Source organism: Canis lupus, chromosome 10 (assembly GCF_011100685.1).
Source record: "Canis lupus familiaris isolate Mischka breed German Shepherd chromosome 10, alternate assembly UU_Cfam_GSD_1.0, whole genome shotgun sequence".
Taxonomy (NCBI): Eukaryota; Metazoa; Chordata; class Mammalia; order Carnivora; family Canidae; genus Canis; species Canis lupus.
The window spans coordinates 26988611-27013155 of NC_049231.1; the positions used below are offsets into that span (position 1 = coordinate 26988611).

Genomic DNA, 24545 nt, shown 5'->3' on the forward strand with positions numbered 1-24545 from the left:
ATTCCTTCTGGTTCCTTCTGGTCCACATGCAGGGTTGTGCTTTCCTACTGTAGACTGTGGTGGGGAGAGGGGTCTTCTCTGGGACCCCTGATGTTTCCTGCCCTTAGGGCTTCAGAGGAGGGAGCTTCTGCTACCCTCTGAGATCACCGGAGGAAGTTTTTCTTTGTCTTTCTGCTGTGTGTATGTGTGTGTGTGTGTGTTCTTGTGGTTTTCTTTTTGATGAGTGTGGAGGGAAGTGAACCCTGCTCCTTCAGGAGATTGGAGGTGGGAGATGACAGGCAGGTGGCCCTAGTGTAAGCAGAAGTTGGCTCCAAATCCCCAGTGCCCTGCCCCCAACACTGACCTCTTTTCTTCTACCCACGCCCCCCCCCCCTCCAGCTCCACGCCGGAATCTGAGTCCAGCCAGAAGGGTGTGAACTCAAACGCTGCTCCAAAGCATCCTAGCGGCGTGACCTTGGACAGCGACCTGACCTCGGTGGGCCTCGGGCTTCGCATCTCCGCCGTGAGGCTTAATTGTGCGCGAGCTCGGAGCTGTCGCTCGGCCCTGAGCCCGCCCCGGAGACAAGCTTCCCGAAAGGTGGCTGTCGGCCTTACCGGGGCGGGGAGGGGGCGCGGCGGGGGTCCCCCGGGGGTCCGGCGCGGCGCGGCGCGGGCGGTGGGATCGCGCTCCCCGCGGCGGCCCGGCCCCGGCGCCCGGCACGGAACGGGTGCGGGGCTGGGCCACGGCCGGCCCGGGTGAGCCGGTGGGGCGGGGCCGCCGCGCCCGCTCCCCCTCCCCGCCGCCCGCCGCCTTCTCCTCCTCGCGCCGCCCGGGCTCAGAGCGGCGGCAGCAGCGGCCGCGGCAAGAGCTCCGGCTGCGGCTCCGGCTCCGGCTGCGGCTGCGGCTCCCGCTCCCGCTCCGGCTCCGGCTGCGGCTCCCGCTCCGGCTCCGGCTGCGGCTCCCGCTCCCGCTCGGCCCCACGCGCCCGGGCCCCGCTCGGCCCCGACCCCGCCGCCGCGCCTGCCGGGGGCCTCGGCGCCCCCGCCGCCCGCCTCACGCTGAAGTTCCTGGCCGTGCTGCTGGCCGCGGGCATGCTGGCGTTCCTCGGTGCCGTCATCTGCATCATCGCCAGCGTGCCCCTGGCGGCCAGCCCGGCGCGGGCGCTGCCCGGCGGCGCCGACAACGCCTCGGCCGCCTCGGCCGCCGCCGCCGCCGCCGCCGCCGCCGCCGCCGCCGCGTCCCCGGGCCCGCAGCGCAGTCTGAGCGCGCTGCACGGCGCGGGCGGCTCGGCCGGGCCCCCCGCGCTGCCCGGGGCGCCGGCGGCCAGCGCGCACCCGCTGCCGCCCGCGCCGCTCTTCAGCCGCTTCCTGTGCACGCCGCTGGCGGCCGCCTGCCCGTCGGGGGCCGAGCAGGGCGACGCGGCGGCCGGCGAGCGCGAGGAGCTGCTGCTGCTGCAGAGCACGGCCGAGCAGCTGCGCCAGACGGCGCTGCAGCAGGAGGCGCGCATCCGCGCCGACCAGGACACCATCCGCGAGCTCACCGGCAAGCTGGGCCGCTGCGAGAGCGGCCTGCCGCGCGGCCTCCAGGACGCCGGGCCCCGCCGCGACGCCATGGCCGACGGGCCCTGGGACTCGCCGGCGCTCGTCCTGGAGCTGGAGGACGCCGTGCGCGCCCTCCGGGACCGCCTGGACCGCATCGAGGTGAGCGCCGTCGGGCGGGGCGGGGCGGGGCTGGGCGGGGCGGCCTGCGGGGGCCCGGGCGCGGGCGCGGGGGCGGGGGCGGCGGGAAAGGCGCGTTGCCCTCCCGTCCGCTCCAGGCGCCTCGGCGCTAAGCCTCAGTTTCCGCGTCTGTGCAACGGGCGTCGCAGTGCCCGCTCTCGTGGTGAGGGTTTAGTAATTGCAGGTGTGTGTGAAAATGCTTGGCACGTAGTAGGGCCTCGTTAAAGGCCCGCTTCGTTTGTTTCTTCCAGGCGCCCCCAAAGCAGCTGCAGTCCCTCTCGCTTCCCACGGCCCGCAGACAGGAAGCGCTGTCCCGGGACCGGGAGCTGCTGCCCTGCTGAAGAGCAGGGAACAGAGCTGTCCCATCAGCCAAATCCGGGTCCCCTCAGCGCTTCCCATCCCGGTCCCTCCCCCTGGGGCTCAGACCACACACCTAAGGGCAGCCGCTTACGTGGCGCTGGCCCAGCTCTGGGGTGGAGACCGACCCAGGATTGGGCCTCCCGAGGGTTCCTTCTCCTCCTTCACCTTTTTTTCAGCCGTCCCTGGCTCAGGTCAGACCCAGGGGGTCCTGCAGGGGGAATCTGCCCTTGGCTGTGGTGTGATCCCCTGGCCAGTCATTTCTCCTTTCAGGTTGACAGACCCCTTCCTTCCTGGGGGCGCTGCGCGGTAGTGGAAGGGCCGGTCCGCAAGACACTGACCACCCCACGGCCATCCATGATTTGCAGATGGCAGGGAAGGGGGTTAGCACCAAGATAGAGCTGTGCAAAGAGGGAGGAGATGGAGGCCAAAGCCCCCTCCCAGTTTGCCCTGAGTGGCTCTGGCAAAGGCAGAGGGGAGGAGAGGCTGGAGGAAGGAAATGCAGGGAACCCCCCTCCTCATGGCTCCTTCAGATCAACCTCTGGCCTGGCAATGATGTGTGTGGGGAAGGTTGGCCCTTGCCATGGCCCCAGCCGCCCTCCAAAAAGTCTGTGCTGGTGTCAGCACCCACCCCACGGGGTGTCCGAGTACAGCCGAGCCATCACAGCCAACCTTCTCACCTTACTGGTGAGAAACCCGGGGCTCAGGGCCCTCCTGGGTGAGTGGCAGAGGCAGGAGGAAAGCCAGACCAGCAGCATCCCCTTTTCCTCCTTCAGCTCTGAGGGCATTTCTAGGGTGAGAGAGCCAAGAGGGAGAAGATAATCAGGGAAACACAAAAATTCAACAGTGAAGAGGAGCTTCAGTGTCCTCACCCGTGAAATGGGGACACTACCTCGTCGGGGTGTTAGGAAGATGAAATGACTTAGTCTTTGTCAATGGTCCAACAGTGCCTGGCAGCCACGTGCTCCATCAATTTGAGCGATGGCTACTTTTATCATTAAGCTATAATATTGCTAATTTTTTAAGTAGCCAGAAATAAAAATGGGAAGAAACCCCCCTTTTGGGAATAAGAGTTTATTAATGTAAAAAAAAGAGAGAGAAAGATTTGGTTTTTGGTAAACTTCCTCTTGCCTGCCCTAGCGCCTGCCTCCACACCCAGATGGCACCTGTGGTTCCTCCCACGTCTGGGGCTGGCAGGGCTGGGCTTGCCCTGGACCTGTTCCCCCAGCACCTGTGCATTTGGCAGGGTGGGCTCCCCTCCAGTTAGCCTGCTGAGGTTGGGGGGGCGGGGATCCTGGCGCCTGGTATTTGGCACCAGATCAGCCTCCCAGGTTGGGAGAGCCCTGGCTTCCCTACACATACCCCCTCCTGCTTTCTGAGTGCAGTGGACATGGAGGGAGAAAGGTGGGGGTCAGCTTGCCCACCAGCTCTGCCTTCTGAGCCTGGCAGCGGCCAGAGCCAGTCTCTGTGGAGCCTTTGGGAGGGGCTGGGGTCTGGTCCCCCATCTCAGCAGGACCCTGTGCATCCTGTAGCCACGGCCTACTTCCTCCTCTCTCTTTTCATCCAATATCCTCAAAAGGACGCACCCAGATTCTCAAGGTCTGTAATCTCGCCACTCCTTCTTCTCCTTTTATGGCACATTGAACATGCTCTGGGGACCTCACCGAAGTTGATCAGTTGAACAAGAATGATTCAGTCCTTATCTGGCTGAATGCCTCTCCAACGTCTGACCCTGTCGATCATTCCCTCCTACAGACCTCCATGCCCTTGGCTTCTAGACACCTCTCTCCTGCTCCTTCTCCCTCTCTGCTTCTGTGTCCCCTTTCAGGGTCCTCCTGCTTTAATGGCCACGCCCCTCCTGGCTCTCCTCTCCCTTTCCCTGGGTGAACTCAGCCACACCCTATGGCTTCCGACACCCATTCTACTGTGGTGCCCCAACCAACTTCATCCAGCCCAGGTTTCTCTCCAGGATAGGTCCAGTCGCTTCCTGAGAACCTCCCTCTGGACTTCGCACCGACCCCCTGCCCTCAGGGTGCCCCAGCCTGAACTCCGGTCCCCCACCAACCTGCTTTTCAGGTGTGCTCTGAGAAGCTCCTCCCTTGCCCTCCTCCTTCCAGTTGATCTCATCTCTCTGGATGCTTGCCGCAGCCCCCTCAACCCACCAGGCACCCCACTCTACCCATCTTTCTTCAGGCAGCCCCAGGGATCTTCCTTAAGCCCATCATGGGGCTTCCTTGTGGTGTAAACTCCCCAACCTGCTCCCAGGCTGTAACTTCAGAGCTGGCCCGACTCCCAGTTCCTTCTTGCCTCTGCTCAGATTACCCCCAGAGTATCCATATTCAGCATCCAAGAGTCTGCTTTAAGGACACCTCCTCCCAGAGGCCCTCCCTGATCACACACTGTCTTCTTCCTAGCCCCGTTCCTGCTCCCAGAACCCTGGGCACATCCCTGCCAGTCTTCCCCGCCGCCCCTCACCAGCCTTCTCTGCATCACCCCCTCCCTCACCCCACCAGCCTTCTTCCAAAGGGGTGGGAAGGGCACACTGGCCCAGGCCTCCACCCGAGGCTTCAAATGAGAGCCACGTTTGAGAGCTTAGGAGAAATTGTTTGTCTTCTTTCCTGTGTGCTTATTTTTGTTATTGCTGTTGCTGCTATTTGAAAAAGGTAAAAAAAGGTGTTTTGGGGGGAGAAATTGCATCAAATTCCACCATTGTATCCATTTTTGCAGCCCCTCTTGGTCTTTTATTCAGATGTAGACATTGTTCCAGACTTACCGTTGCTGGTAATTACCATTTTAATGATGGCCATAATATGCTGGAATCCATCTCTGCCTCTACCATCCATCAATCCTCTGATGGTCTCTTGTTGCTGGAGATGTAGGTTGCTCCTAATTATTTTTCTTCTAGATGCTCATTGCAGGATCAGTTTCATGCAGATAGTTGTTGTTGTTGGCTTTTTTTTTTTTTTCCTTTATAAGTCTGTTGAATTATTTCTTTAGGCTGAATTCCCAGGAGTGGTATTACTGGGTCAGAGGATATTGATCTTTTATGGCTGTGGCCAAGAACCACTTTTCAAAAGGGCTGAACCCTTTATATGGCAACCAGCCACATATGCATGTTCCAAGGTTTCATTTTTGCATTAATTTAATATATGTGTAAAATGAAACTTTAAAATGGATTTAATCAGTAGTTCTTTGACTTAAACCACATCCCTAACCCGGCCTGGCAAGCTGGTTGCCTACCCCCATCTTGGAGTGGGAAGATGGGGATAAGGAATACCCGGATGATGGTCACAGAGGCCTCTGGACTTAATAACAATTATAGCTCATGTTCACTGAGCGAGCACTCACCATGTGCCGGACACCGTGCATTACCTTATTTAATCCTCATAAAATCTTCACGAGGGAGGTAACTGTTTTGTTCCCCTTTTACAGATGAAAAAACCACGACATTGAGAGGGATTAAGAAATTGGCCTGAGGTCACACAGCAGCGGGGCCTCGATTTGACCCTGTCAGTGTCTGGCTCCAGAGCCCTTCTTTGTTCTTCATCATTTCCTCTAGATCCATCTGGAGACCTCAGACCTCACCTACCTTCAGGAGAGTGAGAAAGAAGTGAGGGCAGTAACTCGTGCTGGATGTTGCCCCAGACTATTTCTGCCCTAGAGCACCCAGAGCAAAAGCGATGAGGGCCAGTCCTCAAAGGCTTGTGCTGCTGGCTGGCCAAATAATCAGAAGGCTCACGTGGGAGCTTGGCTGATAATAGATAACAATAACAACTAATATTTATTAGTTTATCAGTCTTCAGCCCTGGGAAGTAGGCTGCACACGTCTCCGTCTTACAGGCAGGGACGTGGAGGCTCAGAGTATCTAGAGAAAGCTGAGCCAGGCAAACCACCACCACCCCCCCACCCCCGGCTTCGGTTTCCACTCCAGAAGATGATATGGTGGGCCAGATGTTCTCTAAACACCTTACAGCTCTAAATATCCTCTGAAATAGGATGGCTGGTGGCATAAAGTGGAGTTCTTATGATTTTAAGCTCTTCACCTCCCTCAGTCTTTTTTTTTCCATTTTCTTATCTTTAAAATAGGTGCAAGGAGGGGCTAGATTTGGTCCTGGCCCTTTGGGCTCTAAACTGGGAGTTCTTGGGCAGGTGCCTCCAGCTTAGGAATAGCGTGTGTGTGTGTGTGTGTGTGTGTGTGTGTGTGTAGGGGGGTGGGGGTTACATGTGTGTGCAGCCCTGGCCAGGTCCCCAGCCATCCACTCCCAGACCTCCAAATTCTGAGGCAAATCTGCAGATAAACACAGAGACTGGGAAACTCTAGTGGTGCCTTTTCTGAAGTTTATTGGTGCCTTCTGCTTTTCTCTGATATTGCTGCCCGTTCTGGCAGCTTCTGCTCTGTGGCAGCTGGCTCTCCTCACCCTGCCTCTTTGGCCATGAAGGGCGCTGGCAGGGTGCAGAGAGAGAGGTTCTGCCCATTGGCCTTTTGTTTTGAGGATGTGGAACCTCAGTGGCCACCAGCCACCTGATGGCCCCTTCCCTGTGACCGGCCTCCCCCCCATCTCTGGGGGGACATTCACACCCAAAACCCTTAACCCCTGCTCCTGTCAGTGTGACACATTTGCTCTTGCAAGAAACCTGATGTTTCAAACCCTGGTTCAGCCACCTGTTTGCTGTGACCTCAGAAAATCCCTTCTTCTCTCTGATCCTCAGCGTCCCCATCTGTCAGATAGGAAGGGTGGGCAGGACCCCCCTGAGGAGCCCTCTTGCCCTGTCATCCTGTGCCCTTGCATCCTCTCGTCCCCAGCAGTCCTTCACCCAGGAGAGGAGACCTGTCCTGCTATTCCAAGCCTGGCGGGAGCTGCTTGAGGCAGAAGTCAGGGCCTTACCTGGGGGATTTTTTTTTGGGGGGGGGTATACCTTACATTCCAGACATGGAAAAGCTTATATATCTTACTTATAAAATACACAGATCTTCAGGCACCTGGGTGGCTCAGTGGTTGAGCGTCAGCCTTTGGCTCAGGGCATGATCCCAGGGTCCTGCGATCGAGTCCCACATTGGGCTCCCACATGGAGCCTGCTTCTCCCTCTGCCCATGTCTCTGCCTCTCTCTCTGTGTCTCTCATGAATAAATAAATAAAATCTTTAAAAGACAAAACACACAGATCTTAAGTGTATAGCTCAATGAAAATGTACATATGGATACATCCATGAGAGCACCACCCAAATCAAGAACAGGACATTTCCAGTGCCCCCAAAGCCTCTGTTGTGACCCCTAAAATCCCTTCTTCCCCAGAGGTGCCACTATTCTGGCTTCTGTCCCTGTAGATCTGGTTTGTCTGGGTTTGAACTTCATATGAATGTTCTCAGACAGCTGCACTCTGTGTGTCTGCTGTTTTGTTGTATGTTATGTCTGACATTTGATCGGGGGGCATGTGTCAGTGGTTTGTTATTTTTGCATGCTGTAGTGTTTCGAAGCGTGGCTGTGCCTAAGTGTACTTACCCTTCCTCCACAGATGGACATTTGGGTTGTTTCTGGGCTTGGCATTATTACAGATAAGGCTGCCGCGAACATTCTTGTGACATCTTTTGGTGGCAATAAGCCCTCATTTCTCCTGGCTACATCCCCACGAGTGGGTGTCTGGGTCCCGGAAGAGACATTTATTTAGCGTGAGGAGGTGATGCCAAACACTTTTCCAAAGTGGCAGTAAGCACTTACATGCCCACCTGTGTGTGAAGCTTGCCAGCTCGGTACGGTTATTTTTAAAACCCTCCCCGTTCTGGTGGGTGTGTAGTGAACTCACTGTGGTTTTAATTTGTATGTCTCTGGTGACTCATGATACGGAGCACCTTTTCTTATATTTATTGGCCATTTTGTAAAGTCTTTGCCTGTGGGAGGTGGAAAGAGGTCAGGGGCTGGTGCTCCTCACCAAGTGAAAATGTGGTGGGGTTACCCGAGGACAATCTTGCACCCGGGGTCCCCATAGAACTCTGGGGACAGGCACTGAGACAACCAGCCCAGAGTGGAAGCACTTATGTGCCCCCACATACCCCTCATTTGACCCCAGGGGAAGCTGAGGCTCAGAGAGGCTGAGCGACTTGCCCGAGGCCACACAGCACAGCAGAAGTTAAGCTAAGCTCACAACCAGGATTTTCTATAAAAACAGGCTGGGGGTAGGGGGGATCCTCAGTCTTTACTGCAGATTTTTGATCAGGGCCCAGAAGTATGTGGGCAAGTAGGACCTGAGAAGAAATTCTGTGGCCTTCTCAATGCAGTAGCTCAACAGGGAATGCTTGAAAGGAGAGGCAAGTGGCCTGGAGTTGGGGGTGTCCTATCACTTAGTCTGGGGCCTCGGAGCCCAAGAGGGTGTATGGACAGATGCTCATAGAGCCTTCTCCTCGCCTCACCACACACCGAGTGCCCTGACCTGGTCCCCGCCTCTGCTGCACAGAGACCCATTTGTCTACTTTTCCCTACAGCTCCGAATTGGCACTGGGGGCCCAGGACCAAGATCAGTCCGGCCTTCGTAGCTCACTCTCCTGCTCCTTTCCCTTCCCCGCCAGGGTGGGATGGAGACACAGGGCCTGCTGGGCCAGCAGGGCTGAGGGCACCCTCTGTGCCAGCCTTTTCTAGGGGCCTTACAATTGAGTCCCAAGAACTATGGGACTCCTACTGTCCCCATTTCACAGGGAGGAAACAGAGGCTTGGAGGGATTACCAGGTCCCGCAGCTGGGCCTTGCCTCTCAGCAGCTGGCTCCAGCGCCCACACCTACACCGTTACTGCTCCCGGTGCTCTCCTGCCCCTCTGTAGAAGCGAATAATAATCATGGTCATACCCATTTATCAGCCACGTAGGTATGCCAGCCCTCATACACGTTCCTTCATTTTGTCATTAATCATATTCCAAAACGTAGAGACGATTATTCCCATTTTATAGTTGAGGAAACCGACAGTCACAGGAGTCGAGCCGCTTGCCCAGGGCCACAGATCTAGTTAGTGGGGGGCCTGGAAATGACGCTGGCCTGTCCGAAGTGAGGGTCGTGCCTGTACTTGGACATCGAGTACATCAAGTGGCCACAGCATGTGTGGATGTGCAGATGAGTGATGGGGGGAGGGACCGAGCAAGGAAGACTTTGCAGTCCCCCCCACAGAAGCCCTCTTTCCTCTCCCTTTGGAACATCTTAGATCAGGTGTCCGGAAAACTGCCATCTGGAGGGGGCAGGCACTGGCTAGGGAAGGTGTGGCGGGAGCAGAAAGTGTGTTCTTAGCAGCAGGAACAGCATGTACAGAGGCCCTGGCATGAGAAGGGAGTTGGGGACAGTTGGGAACATTAAGTGGGAAGGAAGCATAGCCTGCTGGGGTGGGGAGTGAGGGCTGAGATCAGGGGGACATTATGGGTGGTGGGGAGAGGGCTCTTAAAGGATTTTTTTTTAAAGATTTTTATTTATTTATTTATTCATGAGAGACACAGGCAGAGGGAGAAGCAGGCTCCCCATGGGGAGCCTGATGCAAGACTCGATCCCAGGTCCCCGGGATCATGACCTGAGCCCAAGGCAGATGCTCAACCACTGAACCACCCAGGTGACCCCTCTTAAAGGATTTTAAGCAATCTGGTTGGATTAGCTGGTTAGGCCGCCCCTGGCTGCCGGGTGAGGAAGGGCCAGTGTAGGGGCCCAGGTGATGGGGGCCTGGACTGGGAAGGGCCAAAGGAACCAGGTGAGCCTACCATTAAGATTCAGGGCTCCATTTACCCTCAGAGACTCTGCTTTTGGATTTTTCCATTTTTTAAAGAAAGTCATTACGAAGTATCTCAGATATACACAAAGGCATAAAGAATGCTATCCAGGTGGGAGCCCAGAATCAAGAACCAGAACGTTTGCAACCAGCTCATGCCCTTCAGAACCTCCCAGCTCCCAGCCCCAGACCACTCTCCTCCAAGAGAGGGTCACCACTGTCCCGAATTCGTATTCATCTGTCCCCATGTGTTTCTGCTTTTACAAATATGCGATCTAGTTTTGAATCTTTGCAACTTTATACAAATAGTATCTAACGGTTCTTCTGTAACTTGCTTTTGCTCTCAATATGATGATGAAACAAAAAGATTTGCATTGGAGTTGGAGAAGGATGGGCCCCTGCAAGAGATATTTAAATAGTGGTGATAACTGACACAGAGCGCTTCATGTGCCCGCTCTGCCCTCGGGACAGATGTAACTCACTTCTCACTAAAATGCAATGAGATATTATTTCTGTGCCCCATTTTTGCTGGGAAAACTGAGGTATAGTGGCTATACACAAGGTCGCTGGGCTGCTGGAACCGAGCTGTGAACCCAGCAGATTCAAGCTGGACTTGGGGGTGGTCAGATGGGGAGGTGAGGAGACCGCACGCATGGTCCGCCTCTCCTCCACCCTGCCCGGCTGCCCCGAGCTGGGCCCTGCGCTGTCCCGGCAGGGTGGGGGGTTAGCTGTGCACTGAGGTCCAGCACCCTCCCTCTGCTCCCTGAAGGAAAGGAGCAGACCCCACCTGGGGGCGAGGTGGTTGGGTCCTCCCCACATCCTCCCAGACTCACAGCCAGCCTGCCCAGGCAGGTCCCTCCTATCCGGGTCCCTCTATGGGGCCACCCCCTACCACAGTCTGCTGGCCTGCCGGACTCTCCCAGCCTTTTCATGGCCACTGGAAGGTCTTCCACTGTCCCCCAGCACCCCCACCGTCCCAGACAGGCAGGGCAGCTGGCACTGTGCCCGCTTGGCCCACGGTGAGGGAAGGACAGAACGAGAATAGCTTCTGGAACCAGAAAGGCCTGGGCTGGGGTTCCTGAAACTTCACCTCACTGTCTCTGTTCCCTCCTCTAGAAAGTGGGCCTCCTCACTTGCCCAGATGGTTGAGAGGGCTTGTGAAATGTGCGCACAGGCTTCCCTGGTGCAGGACCTGGCACGCAGTATGTGACGATGGGGACAGCTGCCGCTGTCGCATTATTGCTGAGCGCTAATGAGCCCAGCACGCTAGCGCTGAGCTGGCCTGGAACCCCCGGCTCTGGCTCAGGGCCTGTGCACTCACACCGAGCCCCACCCCACAGACGCCCAGCACAACAGTCTGTGGGTTCGAAGCACCCCCCCCCCCGTTCCTGCCTCAGCGGGACCTGAGTGGGGGTGATGGCATCACCATCCCTCCCCCCCATCTTGGGCGAGGGGCCCAGTTGGCATCAGCCAGGATCCCACGCGGCACAGCCTGTGCCCACAGCAGATGGAAAAGTGGGGGGAGTCATGTTCTTCTGATTCAGACATTGGGGTGGGGAGGGGGCCGCACACGATCTGGAGAGCCCACCTCCTCCCTGGCCTTCCTGCCGGTGGCAGAGCTGGTGCCTCGTACAAAAGAACAGCTTGCACGCCCGCCTCCCTCAGCCTGCACGGTTTCTCCTCACCATGGCGTCTGTGTAAATAGCACTAGACGTCCTGTTCCTTCCTGCCAGGCCCTTCTCCCTCTGAGGGAGGAGAACACTTTGCTAGAGAGCTCCAGGGGTGTTGGCTTTGCCCAGCCCCATGGCTGTAGAAGATCCAAAAAGGACTTCTGCCTCAGTTCCCCCATCTGTGAAATGGGGGCCCCAGGAGTACCAACCAAAATGAGCGGCTGTGAGGATCGAAGAGTAAATACACAGACAGTGCCAAGGATGGGCCGGGCACACTGTCTCATTCAGACATGTGCCCTTCGTGCCAAGCTTCGCATTGTGGGAAGAGAGAAACAGAGTAGAGGGTGCCGGAGCCCAGGAGACCAGCCAAAGCCCCCCTGGCATTGAGACAGGATGCACTTTATGAGCTAATTGACTCAGCCCAAGATTTCCTGGAAGTTCAGCCCCTTTAAAGGCAGTGGGTGGCTGGCCCTGTCACTCCAAGGACATAAGTGGCCAAGGAAAGGTTCTGGAGGTTGCCAGTTCTTTGTTGGTTGACGTATTCAAGGTGCACAGGTTGCATTCTGCTTTTATAGTCCACCAGAGCGGGGCCAGTTTTACAGAAGGGGAAACTGAGGCTTTGTGTTTAGTCAGCCCCGGGGTTAGGATTCGTAGGCACACAGGGAGTTAGAAGGAGCCCTCCAGATAGGGTATCGCAGGTTAGGGTAACAGGGGTGGGGCCAGATGTACGGAGCTGCTCACTGGCCTGTGCCCCACCCACCTGGCTTGGCCTGCGCCCTGGCCTGGGAGAGCAAGCAGGGGGCTGCATGGATGGGTAGCTATGGTGGGAGGGATGTGACGGGGGGACAAAGGTGGCCCACTGTGGGGGCGTCTGAGTGGCAGAGTCCATTGAGCATCTGACTCTTGATTTCAGCTCAGGTCATGATCTCAGGGAGCTGCCCTCCATAGGGCTCTGTGCTCTGTGGGGAGTCTACTTGAGGTTCTCTCTCCCTCCCTTTCCCTTTCCCCCTCCTGCCCATGCTTTCTCTCTCTTTTTTTTTTTTTTTAAGATTTTATTTGTTTATTCATGAGACACAGAGAGAGAGAGGCAGAGACACAGGCAGAGGGAGAAGCAGGCTCCATTCAGGGAGCCCAGTGTGGGACTCGATCCCAGGACCCTGGGATCATGACCTGAGCCAAAGGCAGACACTCAACCACTGAGCCACCCACAAGCCCCTCATGCTCTCTCTGTAAAAATAAATGTTTGAGAAAAAAAAACAAAAAAAGGTGGCCCACTGTGGTCCAGGTTTGACCTGGGCCCTTCTGCACACCACCATTTAATCCTGACCACAGCTACAGCTCTGCAAGCTGGGGATCCCTAGACCTCATTTTATAGATGAGAAGTGACGGAATTGAAGTGAGCCTCCCGCTCCCACTCTCCGGGTGGAGTAGCAGAACCAGCTCCCCAGCCTGAGGGAGCTTCTCCGAGGCGCTGCCCTCCCTGCCCCAGCCTCCAGCACTCGGAGACAGACATGCATTGATCCCCTCAGCACAGCCGGAAAACAGGCCCCGAGAGGCGATCTGCCCAATCTTACAACAAAGGACCGGGGCAGGGCCAGTGAGGCTGGGGAGGGGTCTCCTGTGCCCCAAGCCGGGGACCATCCTGAGAGGCACAGGGCTTGTACTCTTGGTTTTCTGTGTTGCCCTCAGCTGTCTCTTCAGTGCCGCATGCATGCCCCAACCCATCGTCGGTGCTCCCCAATTCCTTGCTCAGTGAAGGAACCCTGAGAATTCAGTGAGCTTAGGTCTGGGGTTAAGCCTTCGAGCAAGGCCCAGGGCTGACAGCGGGAGCTGCCTGGACCCTTGGAGAGTGTGGAGGGAGCCAGGGGGACAGGGAAGGTCTAATTTGGCTCCTAGCAGCTCACTGAATTATTAATGTCTGCCAGAGTCCAGACTTGGCAGCCTTGCCTGTCTTCTTCCACCCCAGAAGGGGCTTCCTCCAGTAGGAGGGGTGGGGAGAGGCCTCCTGAGGCTCCTGCCCCACTTCTGTCCACTAGGGTCGTATGACAACAAAAGGGGGCCTCTAAACACTTTGTCCTCATCCTGGGCAGCATGAGGGTATCAGAGACCAGCTTGGAACACTCTGCACTGGACAGTAATTGCAATAACCAGGCTCTCTTCATTGGCACCTACTACTTAACCATCCCCCAACCCTTCTAAATAGTTGTCCCCCGTTGCATATGAGGAAGCAGAGGTTCAGAGAGGTGGAGGCATTTGCCTGGGGTCACACAGCAGATTAATTCTGGAGCTGGATTTGAGCCCTGGGTTGTCTGACTAGGAGCCTATGACCTTACCCACATGCTATTCTGGAATGGGCACCCCCTGCAGCCCTATTCCAGATGCCCCTGGGTTGTGCCCCTGCATTTGCCCAGTGCCCACACAGAGCCTTGCACCATCATAGAGAAGCCCAGGGAGTAAATGAGTGAAGACTAAGACAGTCCACCCCTTCAAAGACCCCTCAGTGTAGAGGCTTCCAGTTACCAAGGACTCAGCAGTAACCCTGACTGCAACGTTAGAACCACGGAAAGGGGAGCTTTCTGTAGCCAGCCCCCCGCCCACCATAGGCTGAGGTGTTCTTGAGGGCAGAACTAGCCTGCCTTCAGCGTGCACAGCACCAGCCTGCTTTCAGGCACCAGCAGTGGAAAGGACCTGCTCTTTGTTGAACATTTGCTCCCTGAATTTGGTATTGCCATCCCCATTTTGCATTTGGGGAAGCCAAGGCTCACCTGGGGTCACTCGACAGTGGTAGTAGGCATCTCTGAGCCCTGTGTCTCTCTCCTTCCTCCTTCCAAGTGACCTCACATGCCCTTTCTTCTGCCTCATAAGCAGCAGGAGCTCCCGGCCCGTGTGAACTTCTCAGCTGCCCCCGCCCCTGCGCCTGCGATGCCCACCGCCCTGCACTCCAAGATGGACGAGCTGGAGGGGCAGCTGCTGGCTAAGGTGCTGGCCCTGGAGAAGGAGCGTGTGGCTCTCAGTCACAGCAGCCACCAGCAGCAGCAGGAAGTGGAGAAGGAGCTGGATGCACTGCAGGACCGTGTAGCCGAACTGGAGCATGGTGGGTCCGGGGATCCCAGAGGGCACAGCAAGCAGGGTCTTGATTCCCAATTGGGTCCTCAAGGCGGCAGATTCACTTGAAAGCATTTTTAAGCTCTCCAGAGGCTAAAGCTAGAGGGGAGGGCGGGGAGGAGGCTGTGAAACCCAAGAGGGAGAGAATAATTGGGGAATATAATATTTTTTAACAGCATTTTCTGGCACTTACGTTCTGGGAGTAGGCTAAGTACTTGACACGCCAGTTTTGATCTTCACAAACAACATGAGAATGGTACTGTTATTATCCCCATTTCACAGATGAGGAAATTGAGGCTCAGAGAGGTCAAGTGATTTGCCCAATGTCACACGGCCAGTGAGTGGTGGATCTACACCTCAAACCAGTTCTGACTCCAAAGTCCAAGCATTTAACCACCCCACAAAAACGTACCTTCAGGGACTCGGAATTTTGTTCCTTGCTTAACACCTCGGCCTGGCACTGCCAGGGGTCAGAGAAACATGTTGTCATGGATAATGCACAGGTCTGAGTATCAGGAAACCTGGCTTCTAGCTCCACAGAGGTCTCTGGCTTGCTCTGTGGCCTTGGAATTTTGCTTCCTTTCCCCAGACTTGTTTTTCTCATCTGAAATATGGGGATGTAGGAGTCATGAGCATTAAGGGAACTTTCATCTTTGAAACCTTGTGAGGATCACCCTCAAGAGGCTTACCGACAAGTTAGGGTTACCAGGGGAAATCATGAGTCTGTTTCTGGCTTAGATGTAAGATGGCAGTTCAGAAGAAAATCCAAGAGGCCTCCTGAAGGAGGCTCACAACCCTAAAGCTGATCATTGAAAGCAGAGGTGGACAGCCAGTTTTGGAGTGGAGGGGCCCGAGCAAGGGTACAGCTGAAGGCGAGGCACGGGCTGGTGGGTTTCAGGGCCAGTGCTACTGGCCCCTCAGGACTGCATCTTCTAAGGGATTGGGGAAAATGCGCCCTCCAGAGGCTACAGGGCAGAGAGGAGGCAGGCGACTAGGCTGGATGTCTGTGTGCCTGTGGGCAAGTTGTGTCTCTTTTTGGGACTCAGCTTCCTTATCTATGAATGGGTTTCAAGGAGCACTGAGCCCCTTCCTCTCTTACCATGATGCATCAGCACAACAGCCTTCACCCTGAGCCCCAACCAGACCTGGGAACCTGGGTCCACCATTCCCAGCCCCAACCCCCTAGTCCAGCCCTCAACAACCAGCTAGAGGAAGGGAACTCCTACCCTGGACGTGAGTATGGTAGGTGTTACTCTCTTTCCTTGGAGGCAGTGACTCCCCAGGTTCCCCCTGCAGACAGCGCTCTGATATTCAAGATGTACAGTCCCAGAAACTCTGCACTAGCAGACGCCCTGGATACCAAGGAGTCACAAGATGATCTTGTTCAAATCCCAGCTCTGCCACTAACTAGCTGTGTGGTCTTGAGAAGATTACTTAATGTCTCTGCACTAAGGCTCCCCCTCTGTGAGATGAGGATTATAATAATGTCTACCTCACACGGTGTCATAAGAACAGAGATCATGTATGTAAAAGCACTTAGAACAGTGCTTGCCACCTGAAGGCTCTGTGTAGCGCTTGTTAAATAAATAGGCAAAGAACTCAGAAAAATGATCATTGCAATAGCTCACCTTTCTTGAGCTATAAATACTAAGGGCCTGGCCCTTTACCTAGTTTGTCCCACTCGGCCCTCACAAAAGCCTGGGAGGGAGGAAGTTTTATTTATATCATTTTACTGAGCAAACCAGGGCTGGAAAGGTGAAGTTGAACTTGTGGAAGGTCACGTGGCTGGGAAGTGTGGAGGTAGGATTTGAACTCAGGACATCTCAGGTCCAGAGCCCTTGTGCTTTAACCACACCTGTCAACATAGAAGTAAGGTAGAGAAGGCCGTGAAGGCACCTGGCACAGGGGAGATGCCCAAGGACCAGGAGCCCTCATCCAGAGCCTGCCTTGCCACCCCTGATAGTGCCAATTGACCCTCACCATGTCTGCCTCGCTCCCCCCCCCCCTCAGGAACCTCAGCCTACAACCCCCCAGATGCCTTCAAGATCAGCATCCCCATCCGCAACAACTACATGTACGCCCGTGTGCGGAAGGCACTGCCCGAGCTCTACGCCTTCACGGTATGCATGTGGCTGCGCTCCAGGTCGGGTGGCAGTGGCCAGGGCACACCCTTCTCCTACTCGGTGCCCGGGCAGGCCAATGAGATTGTGCTGCTGGAGGCGGGCCACGACCCCATGGAACTGCTGATCAATGACAAGGTGAATGGGGGCTGGGTGGGGTGAGAGGAAAGTGGGGGGTGGGGTTACCCTGCACTGTGCTGGGTCCCAAGCATGTGGACCCTTTCCATTCTGCTGCTCGGCAGCTTCAGCGCACGGGAAGTGCCTGCTGTGTGCCAGGCTGGGTTCTGGGAACACAGAGACAACCCAGACCCAGGAAGTGTCTGTCCCAGAGCTCTGCTCATTCTCCTGGACAAAGAGAGAAATAAATGAGGTCCAGGGAGCTACCTGGGAGGGTAGGACTAGTGGACTCCTTGTGCCCCCCCCTCCTCCCCTGCAGCAACCCCTCTGCCCCTCCCTTCACATGGAGAGCAGAATGGTGCACAATTGGGCCTGAATGCTGGATTCAAATCCCAGTTCTGCTCCTTACCCACTGTGTGACCTAGACTGGTCATTTACCCTCCCTGTGCCTCAGTTCCCTATCTGTCAAGCCGGATGATAATAGTCATTATCATGACTATTATGACATAACAATAGTTGTGTGGTTGTAGTGAGAAGGACTTTACTCACATGATCAGCACTGGGAGGTAGGTACCCTTATTGTCACCACTTTGCATATGGAGAAGCTGAGGCTCAGGGAGGGCAAATAATGCGCCCGGGCCACGTTGGGTGAAGGAATGGTGATATGATTCAGACTTGGGCTACAGAAACCTCCTCTTAACCCCTCCCTTGGGCCACCCATCTTCCCCCTGCTTGGGCCACCCAGCCCCACAGCCCTCCCCGGACTTGTCTGAAGGACAGGACAAGGACGTGGGGGAGTGATGTGGGAAGGGCATGGTGACTGAGCAGTGTCTTACCACCCTCATTCCCCTCAATATCCTCCTCTGCCTGCCATATTGCTTTGGGATTTGCATGGTGGCAGGCATGGTGATCTGTCGAGACCCCCTGGAGATGCATATACCACATATCACAGCCACTCATGACCAGCCCACAGCCACATGGAGCTGCTAGGAGTGGCTGTCACCCATCAGAAGCCAGCTCAGGGGCAGCCCCGGTGGCACAGTGGTTTAGCGCCGCCTGCAGCCTAGGGCGTGATCCTGGAGACCCTGAATCGAGTCCCACGTCAGGCTCCCTGTATGGAGCCTGCTTCTCCCTCTGCCTGTGTCTCTGCCTCTCTCTCTCTCTCTCTCTCTCTCTGTGTGTGTGTGTGTGTGTGTCTATGAATAAATAAATAAATTATCTTTTAAAAAAAATAAAAGAAGCCAGCTCAGCAGGAGGCATCTTTCATGGGTGTCCTGGAGAAGGAGGAAGGAAATGGGTCCAGGGGACAATGAGTTTCTCCTGTAGCCCAGTAAGGCCTAAGAAGACTAAGATAGTTGGACCACATCTCAATCCTGCTGCCATGTCCCCTTGATACCCCTCTGGCTGCCATCGTTGACCCTGCCCAAGCTCGGTGCTCTGCTCTCAATGGAGAGGATTCAGCACCCTGGACAGGGCACAGGCCATTCCTATTCCAGGAACCTCTAGAGTCTTTTAAAACATCAACCTCACAAACAAAAACAAACAAACAACAACAACAAAAAACCCCATCAACCTCACAGGTTACTCAGTTCTCCTCTTTTGTTCCAGCCTCTTAGCCTTTGCTCCTGCTGTGCCCCCATCTTGCTTTGACTTGCAATGAGACATCGGCTCCATTGTCCTTCCAGATGTGTTTGAATACCATGTCTGCTGTCCCACATCTGCCTCTTCCTTAGGACCTCCCAAACGGGCCCTGTTATTTTGTCTTATAATATTGTCCTTGAAGTTCTTCCTTCCCACGCAAACTCAACTCACTTATAGCCAGGACCAGATCCACATCCCCAGTGTCCAGAACAAGGCCTGGCACTAAGTGTGCCTCAGAGAATGTTGTATTAAAGTGTGATCTCACAGAACTTAGATGAAAGAGCCCTTTGGGAGTCCCAAATCCACAGGCAGCAAGTACCTTTCACCTCACAGGCCAACGCTAATCAATCACCAGAGGCTTCCCAGAGCACTGTGATGGGAAAGATCCCGGGGCTGAGCCTGGGCTCACGATTCATTAACTTTGTTCTCCTTGGGTGGTTGAGGCAGAGGTGGCCACATATTTGCCATTCTTTGCCTGACCTCCTCACTTCACAGATGAGGAACTGAGGCCCAGGGAGGAAAGAGCAGCCTCCCCAAGGTCCCACAGGAGATTGGTTGGCAGAGCCAGGGCTGGACGCCAGTGCCCAGCCTCTGGGTCCAAGGCTTGGTCCAGTACTGCCAGTACTTCTTCAGCCCAGCCGTGTACCAGGCACTGTGTGAGGTGATAAGAGGCTGTGAGATGTGGCTCTCACCCTGCCTGACCTGACAGGCCTGTTATAGGGTGAATAAAGTACCTGGGAACACCTGAAAACCAATACTGAATAGTCTCTTGTGTCTGAGAGAAGCTGCCTGGTTAAGTTGTAGGGAAAGAGGAGAAAGTGGTCAGAAAGACACGAAGCTGGAGGAAGGGGAGGGTCAAGCCTTGGCTCAGTCCCTGGAAAGGACACGGGTCTCGTCCTCACCCCACTGGTCCAGCCTTGGGACTTGTGGCACCTCTGACCTGGGGTTGTGGAACCTCTGTCCAGGTAGCCCAGCTGCCTCTGAGCCTGAAAGACGGTAGCTGGCACCACATCTGCATCGCCTGGACCACAAGGGATGGCCTGTGGTCTGCCTACCAGGACGGGGAGCTGCAGGGCTCCGGGGAGAACCTGGCCGCTTGGCACCCCATCAAGCCTCATGGGATCCTTATCCTGGGCCAGGAGCAGGTAAGATTTAAGGTGGTGTGGGGGCTTGGGGTCTGAGTAGATACCACACTCACCCAAGGCCCCTGAGAATGAGGGGTCCGTGATCATTCAGTCTGATCCAGCCATTCTGCAGATGGGCAAACTAAGACCCAGAATGAGCAGTGACCTGCCCAAGGGGTTGGAACCTTGAGGACAGAGCTAGAAGCTTGGGATGGGGCTAGAGCCTTGGGGGCAGGGCTTCAGCAGGACCTGAGGCCCTATTGAATCTGTCTGCCTGTCTTTTCCACTGACTCGCTCTATGTCTCTCTCTCCTTTCTCTGCCGCTCTCTTGGCCTAGGACACCCTGGGCGGCCGGTTTGATGCCACCCAGGCCTTCGTGGGTGACATCGCCCAGTTTAACCTGTGGGACCACGCCCTGACACCTGCCCAGGTCTTGGGCATTGCCAACTGTACCGGGCCGCTGCTGGGCAACGTCCTCCCCTGGGAAGACAAGCTGGTGGAAGCCTTCGGGGGTGCAAAAAAGGCCACCTTTGATGTCTGCAAGGGAAGGGCCAAGGCATGAGGGGCTACTTCATCCAGGGTCCCTCCCTTGCCTGCCATTTTGGGGACCTTACAGTGGGGGCACACGTTCCCTCCTCAGCCTACCTACCCACTGGCCTTCCCTCCTGCCCTATTCCTGGCCAGGCCTCCTGTTTCCCCACCTATACCCACACCTCCAGAATGCCCTACCCTGCAATGGCTGTCCCCTAACACCACTTGGATGGGGACAAGCAGCTCAAGCCCACAGGTCAAGCCTGGGGTGAGTCTAGGGTCTGGTTGGGGGTGGTAGCAGTGCCCACAGCACTGCCCACCCTTTTGGCATTACACTGGAGCTGTCTCTTACCCCCACCCACCCTGGCCCATCAACCACGTCTGAATCCACTAATCTCAACGGCATGTCTCATGGAGTTGTGTATGGGGGGCAGGACCTACTATCTCAGTGGCAGACGTGGCTGTCTGCCCTCCTGTCCCCCATGCAACAGGCCCGGCCCCTTCCCCTTCAGAGCCACAGCAAGCTCTAGAACTGTGCTCCCAGCTGAGAAGGGGATGACCGAGACATAGGGAGACTCAGAATCACCCATCCTCCATCTTTCCACCAGTTGCCAGTGAAGGACATCTTGATGGAGCCTCCTGCACCCTCTCTCTCCTTCCTCTTTCCTTGTTTCTTTGTATGCAGTGGTTTGAATGTTGGTTCCATGCCTGGCCTACCCCCACCTCAATTTCCAGGATATCCCCTTCCCGGCTCCAGCCTGAGGGACCAGGACCCTGGGAGGCCAGAAGGCCACAGTCACCCCTTGTATCCATGCACATGTGTGCTAACTGGCAGGTCACCTCTCCTCCACGCCCAGGACAGGGCCTGGGCTAGGAGCAGCTTGTGGCAGAGGCATAACCCAGGTTATGGCAGAGCCACATGACCTAATCCCTCTGCATGGCCCTGCAGCCTCTGGGGAAGGAAGGAAGGAACTGAGTGGGCGAAGAGGGGAGAAGCATGGAGTGGTGTGTAGAGCACTGGCTGAGAAGGAGCCCACGGTTCCTAGCCAGCCCTGCTGCTAACCTGCTGTGTGGCCTTCTGTAAGTCTCTGCCCTCTCCGGCCTGCCTTCCTCATTTGTAAGCTGACGCCTTTGCTTTGGTCATTTCTGAGATCAAATGTGATATGATCTGATTCCAAGTGGCTAGGGCGGGGCAAGCCTGAAGTTGCCCAGGAACCAGGGGACATAGCAGGCACAGATCGTGAGAGTAGGCAGCAGATGGGATCTGGCTGGGCATGGGTCAGGGTCAGCAGCTCCTCCAGAGAGTCAGGGGCAAGGGCAAGGGCCAAAGCAGACCGACTTCATGCACAGATTGTAAAAACCAGCTTTTCTGGATCGCCCTCCAGCCTGCACCCTTGCCCATTGGAGAGGACTGGTGGCTTCTAGCTCCCCTACCTGAGTACTTGCCAGCGCCCCCGAGAGAGTAGAAGAATGTAAAAGCTGAGGAAAGCCACCCAGGCTGACTCTTGCTTGTATAGATGGAGAAGAGTTCCAAGAGGTCAAGTGACTTGCACAGGGTCACGCAGCACAATGTGGCAGAACCAGGACTAGAACCCAGGGCTTCTGACACCCTCTTCAGTGCCCTTCTCCCCTACACCGTACTGCCTGCCCATGAATGTCTTTGAGTCCGGCCTGCATCTGAGAGGATGGACATTTGAAAGAGGTCAGAATGCTTTCCAACATGAACATCTTCCTTTATGAAACACACAAACATCTTGGCATCCAGCTCCCTCCAGGAAGTAGGGGGGGGAAGAGGGGTGATCCCCAGACACTCTGGCAGGAATGGAAAGCAGGTATCCCTTCTGTCAGTCACCTACCAGGTGTCTGAGCAGCTGCAGGCTACCTGACTCGAGAAGGTACTGGTGCCTTTTGCCCTGCTTTCCATTCCCTGTCCCCACTCCCCGTTCCCCAACCACTTAACCCAAGGCATGATTCAAGAGCTTCAGGCTGTGGGGCCCATTGCCATGGAGGCTTCTCCAAGACTTGTTGCTTCCAGCCCCCAGATCCTTGTTGCCATTTCAAGAGCACAAACAGACCATTCAGCACCACGGGCCCAACTCCCTCTAGAAGTGATGGCGTGCTTCAGCCCGAACCTGCTGAGACCAAGGTTGCCCTGGTAACAGCCAATGACATCAGCCCAAGCGCTGGGTCAAGCGGCTCTTAATGACATATGCTGTTGCTGGGGTGACAGCAGCATTCAGAACTTAGAATTCGGGGACACTGGGCTTTATTGGATTTCCCTTATTGGTTTTAAGGAAGCAGCTTTTGTAGAGGCCTTGGGGAAAAGAAGGGGCCTTAGGAGGAACGTAACAGAACTTGAACCCACCCAGAGGCATCATCCCAAGTCCTTCATGCTTTGTCATGGTGATAATGAGACACCTGACCTTGGTCCCGTGCTGAGTCACTCTGGTCAGCCCTCCAGAGGGAACAGGAACAAATTAGAGGTGTTGAGTGGCCTAGGTGCCATTTCCATTCCAAGAAGGTGAAAGCCCCAAAGCCCCCACCCCCTTCCTTCATCCATTCCTGCTGTATGGACCCCCAGCTTCGGTCTTGTTCAGCTGCTCCTGGGCATGGCCAAGAAGACATGGAAAGAGGAGCTAGAAATGGTGCTCACTAGTGTCCCTGAGCTGCTCTGGCTAACAGTGATGCTGGGGCCTGTTTGTTACATCTTTTTTTTAAGTGTCAGGCACTGTGCTGAGCACCTCACAGGCATCATCTCATTTATCCTCACAACACAGTTATAAACTGGGATTGTTTTTAGCCCCGTTATCCTAGGAAGGGAACTGGGGCACAGATTGGTTAAGTAACCTACAGTGCTTATCAGCTGGCAGGTGATGGAGTCCAGACTTCAAACCAAGGCAGGTTACAGCCAGGACTGAAGGGACAGGCACCCCAACTCTCTATGGAGTGGAACTTGAGCATCATTGTTCTTGGTGGGTTTTGCCCTAAAGAGATGTGCTTGACCTCATTCACTGCCCTCACACGATTTGTGATGGAGGAAGAGGCCTGGGATGGGCTGGCCCCAAGGCCGGGGCCCCCTTGGGTGAAGCCGTGGGAGAGGTCTCAACCCCTTCAGGGAGCCTCTGTCTCTACAGTGTGCCCATCGCCTCAGCCCTTCTCCAACTGGCTAGAGTTTCCAGGAGAACTAAAAGGGAAGAGGAAGCTGGATGGTCACTCAAGAGTCCCAAGCAGGGAAGGGGGAAATGATATTTCTCAAACTTCTGCTTTGAGTCAAGCCCTGTGCCAGGTGCTTCACAGCTCTAATCTGCCAGATGCCCCCCCCCGCCCTTTGTGGTGTATTTTGCCCCTAAATCAACATCCTGAGGGGACAGATCACCTTGCCACAATCATGCATGACCTAGGACCACAGTTGGGCAGAAAAGTTTCTTCAAGAGGCCCAAGCCTCATTATATAGATGATGCCAGGGCCCCGGAAGGGTGAGTGGCCCTTGCAGCCACCCAGCTGGGACACCCAGAGACCTGATCTGACTCTCCACAACACAGTAGTCCCTACCCACCACAAGAACTGGGTCCCTGCTCCTCTACATTTTCTAGCACCCTGCCCTGACCCCTGGAGGAGTCCCTCCCAAATATGGGATTATTCTCTTCCCCTCTGTCCCAGCTGCCTGCCATCCCCAACCCCACCTCACCCCTGCTGGGTAGGGAAGGGGCTCATGTGGGCCCAGGCTGAGCAGTGAGTGAGCACATGCAGCTGTCTGACACTGTGAAATTAGTGCACCCTACTGGTGACCCACCCCCCCCTTGCCCAATTTTGTACATAAAGTGACATGAGATGCAACATGTGTGTGTATGTGTGTATGTGTATGAGATATGTCCAGGGTTTTGTTACTTTATTGTTTTTGTATATTTGAATGTTCAAAATAAACGATGTTTACTCTGAGGCTCTTCTTGCATGGGTGGAGCTCTCCTGGGGGTTGCCGGGCAGGAAGAGGATGGCTACTTGGGGCAAGGCAATAGGCAAAGACAGGAGGTGCGGCGTTGGTGCTCCGTAGCCTCCCCACTTGTGCCTCTCAAACTGATAGTTCCTCAAGCTCCCAGGTGCACACATACCCTGTTCCCCGGGATTTATGCAGGAAAGATGTAAAGAACACAAGTCCCACATGGAAAGTGTCCCAGTTCTGATAACTGGGTTTTGGCCTCATTCCCAACACCCCATCCCCACCTCGTGCCCCAGTTCTGGGAACCAGGTCCCTGACTTGTTCCCTGAGACCCAATCTGCCTGAGTCACTTGTCTAGACCCCCAGAGCGTTGCCTCCCTTGGGCCCTAGAGAGACAGGGAAGGAGAGAGGGAGGGACTCTGTTGTATTTCAGCCTGTCCCTGCTCTACAGTCTACCTGGATCCCTTTGACATGCTTGGCCTCTAGGCTAGACTCTTTGACAGTGTCAGGGTC

The 24545-nt window shown here is 55.6% G+C and overlaps 1 protein-coding gene across 1 annotated transcript; it reads left to right on the forward strand.

Annotated features, from left to right (window-relative positions):
* Window positions 1-271: 271 nt before the first annotated feature.
* NPTXR (neuronal pentraxin receptor) lies at window positions 272-24035 on the forward strand. The gene is made up of 8 exons (XM_038551569.1): window positions 272-282; window positions 379-502; window positions 562-735; window positions 1045-1680; window positions 14326-14551; window positions 16573-16820; window positions 19406-19585; window positions 19902-24035. Exons 1-8 carry the CDS (start codon window positions 272-274, stop codon window positions 20124-20126), a joined length of 1824 nt encoding a protein of 607 aa, XP_038407497.1. The 3' UTR covers window positions 20127-24035.
* Window positions 24036-24545: the final 510 nt, after the last annotated feature.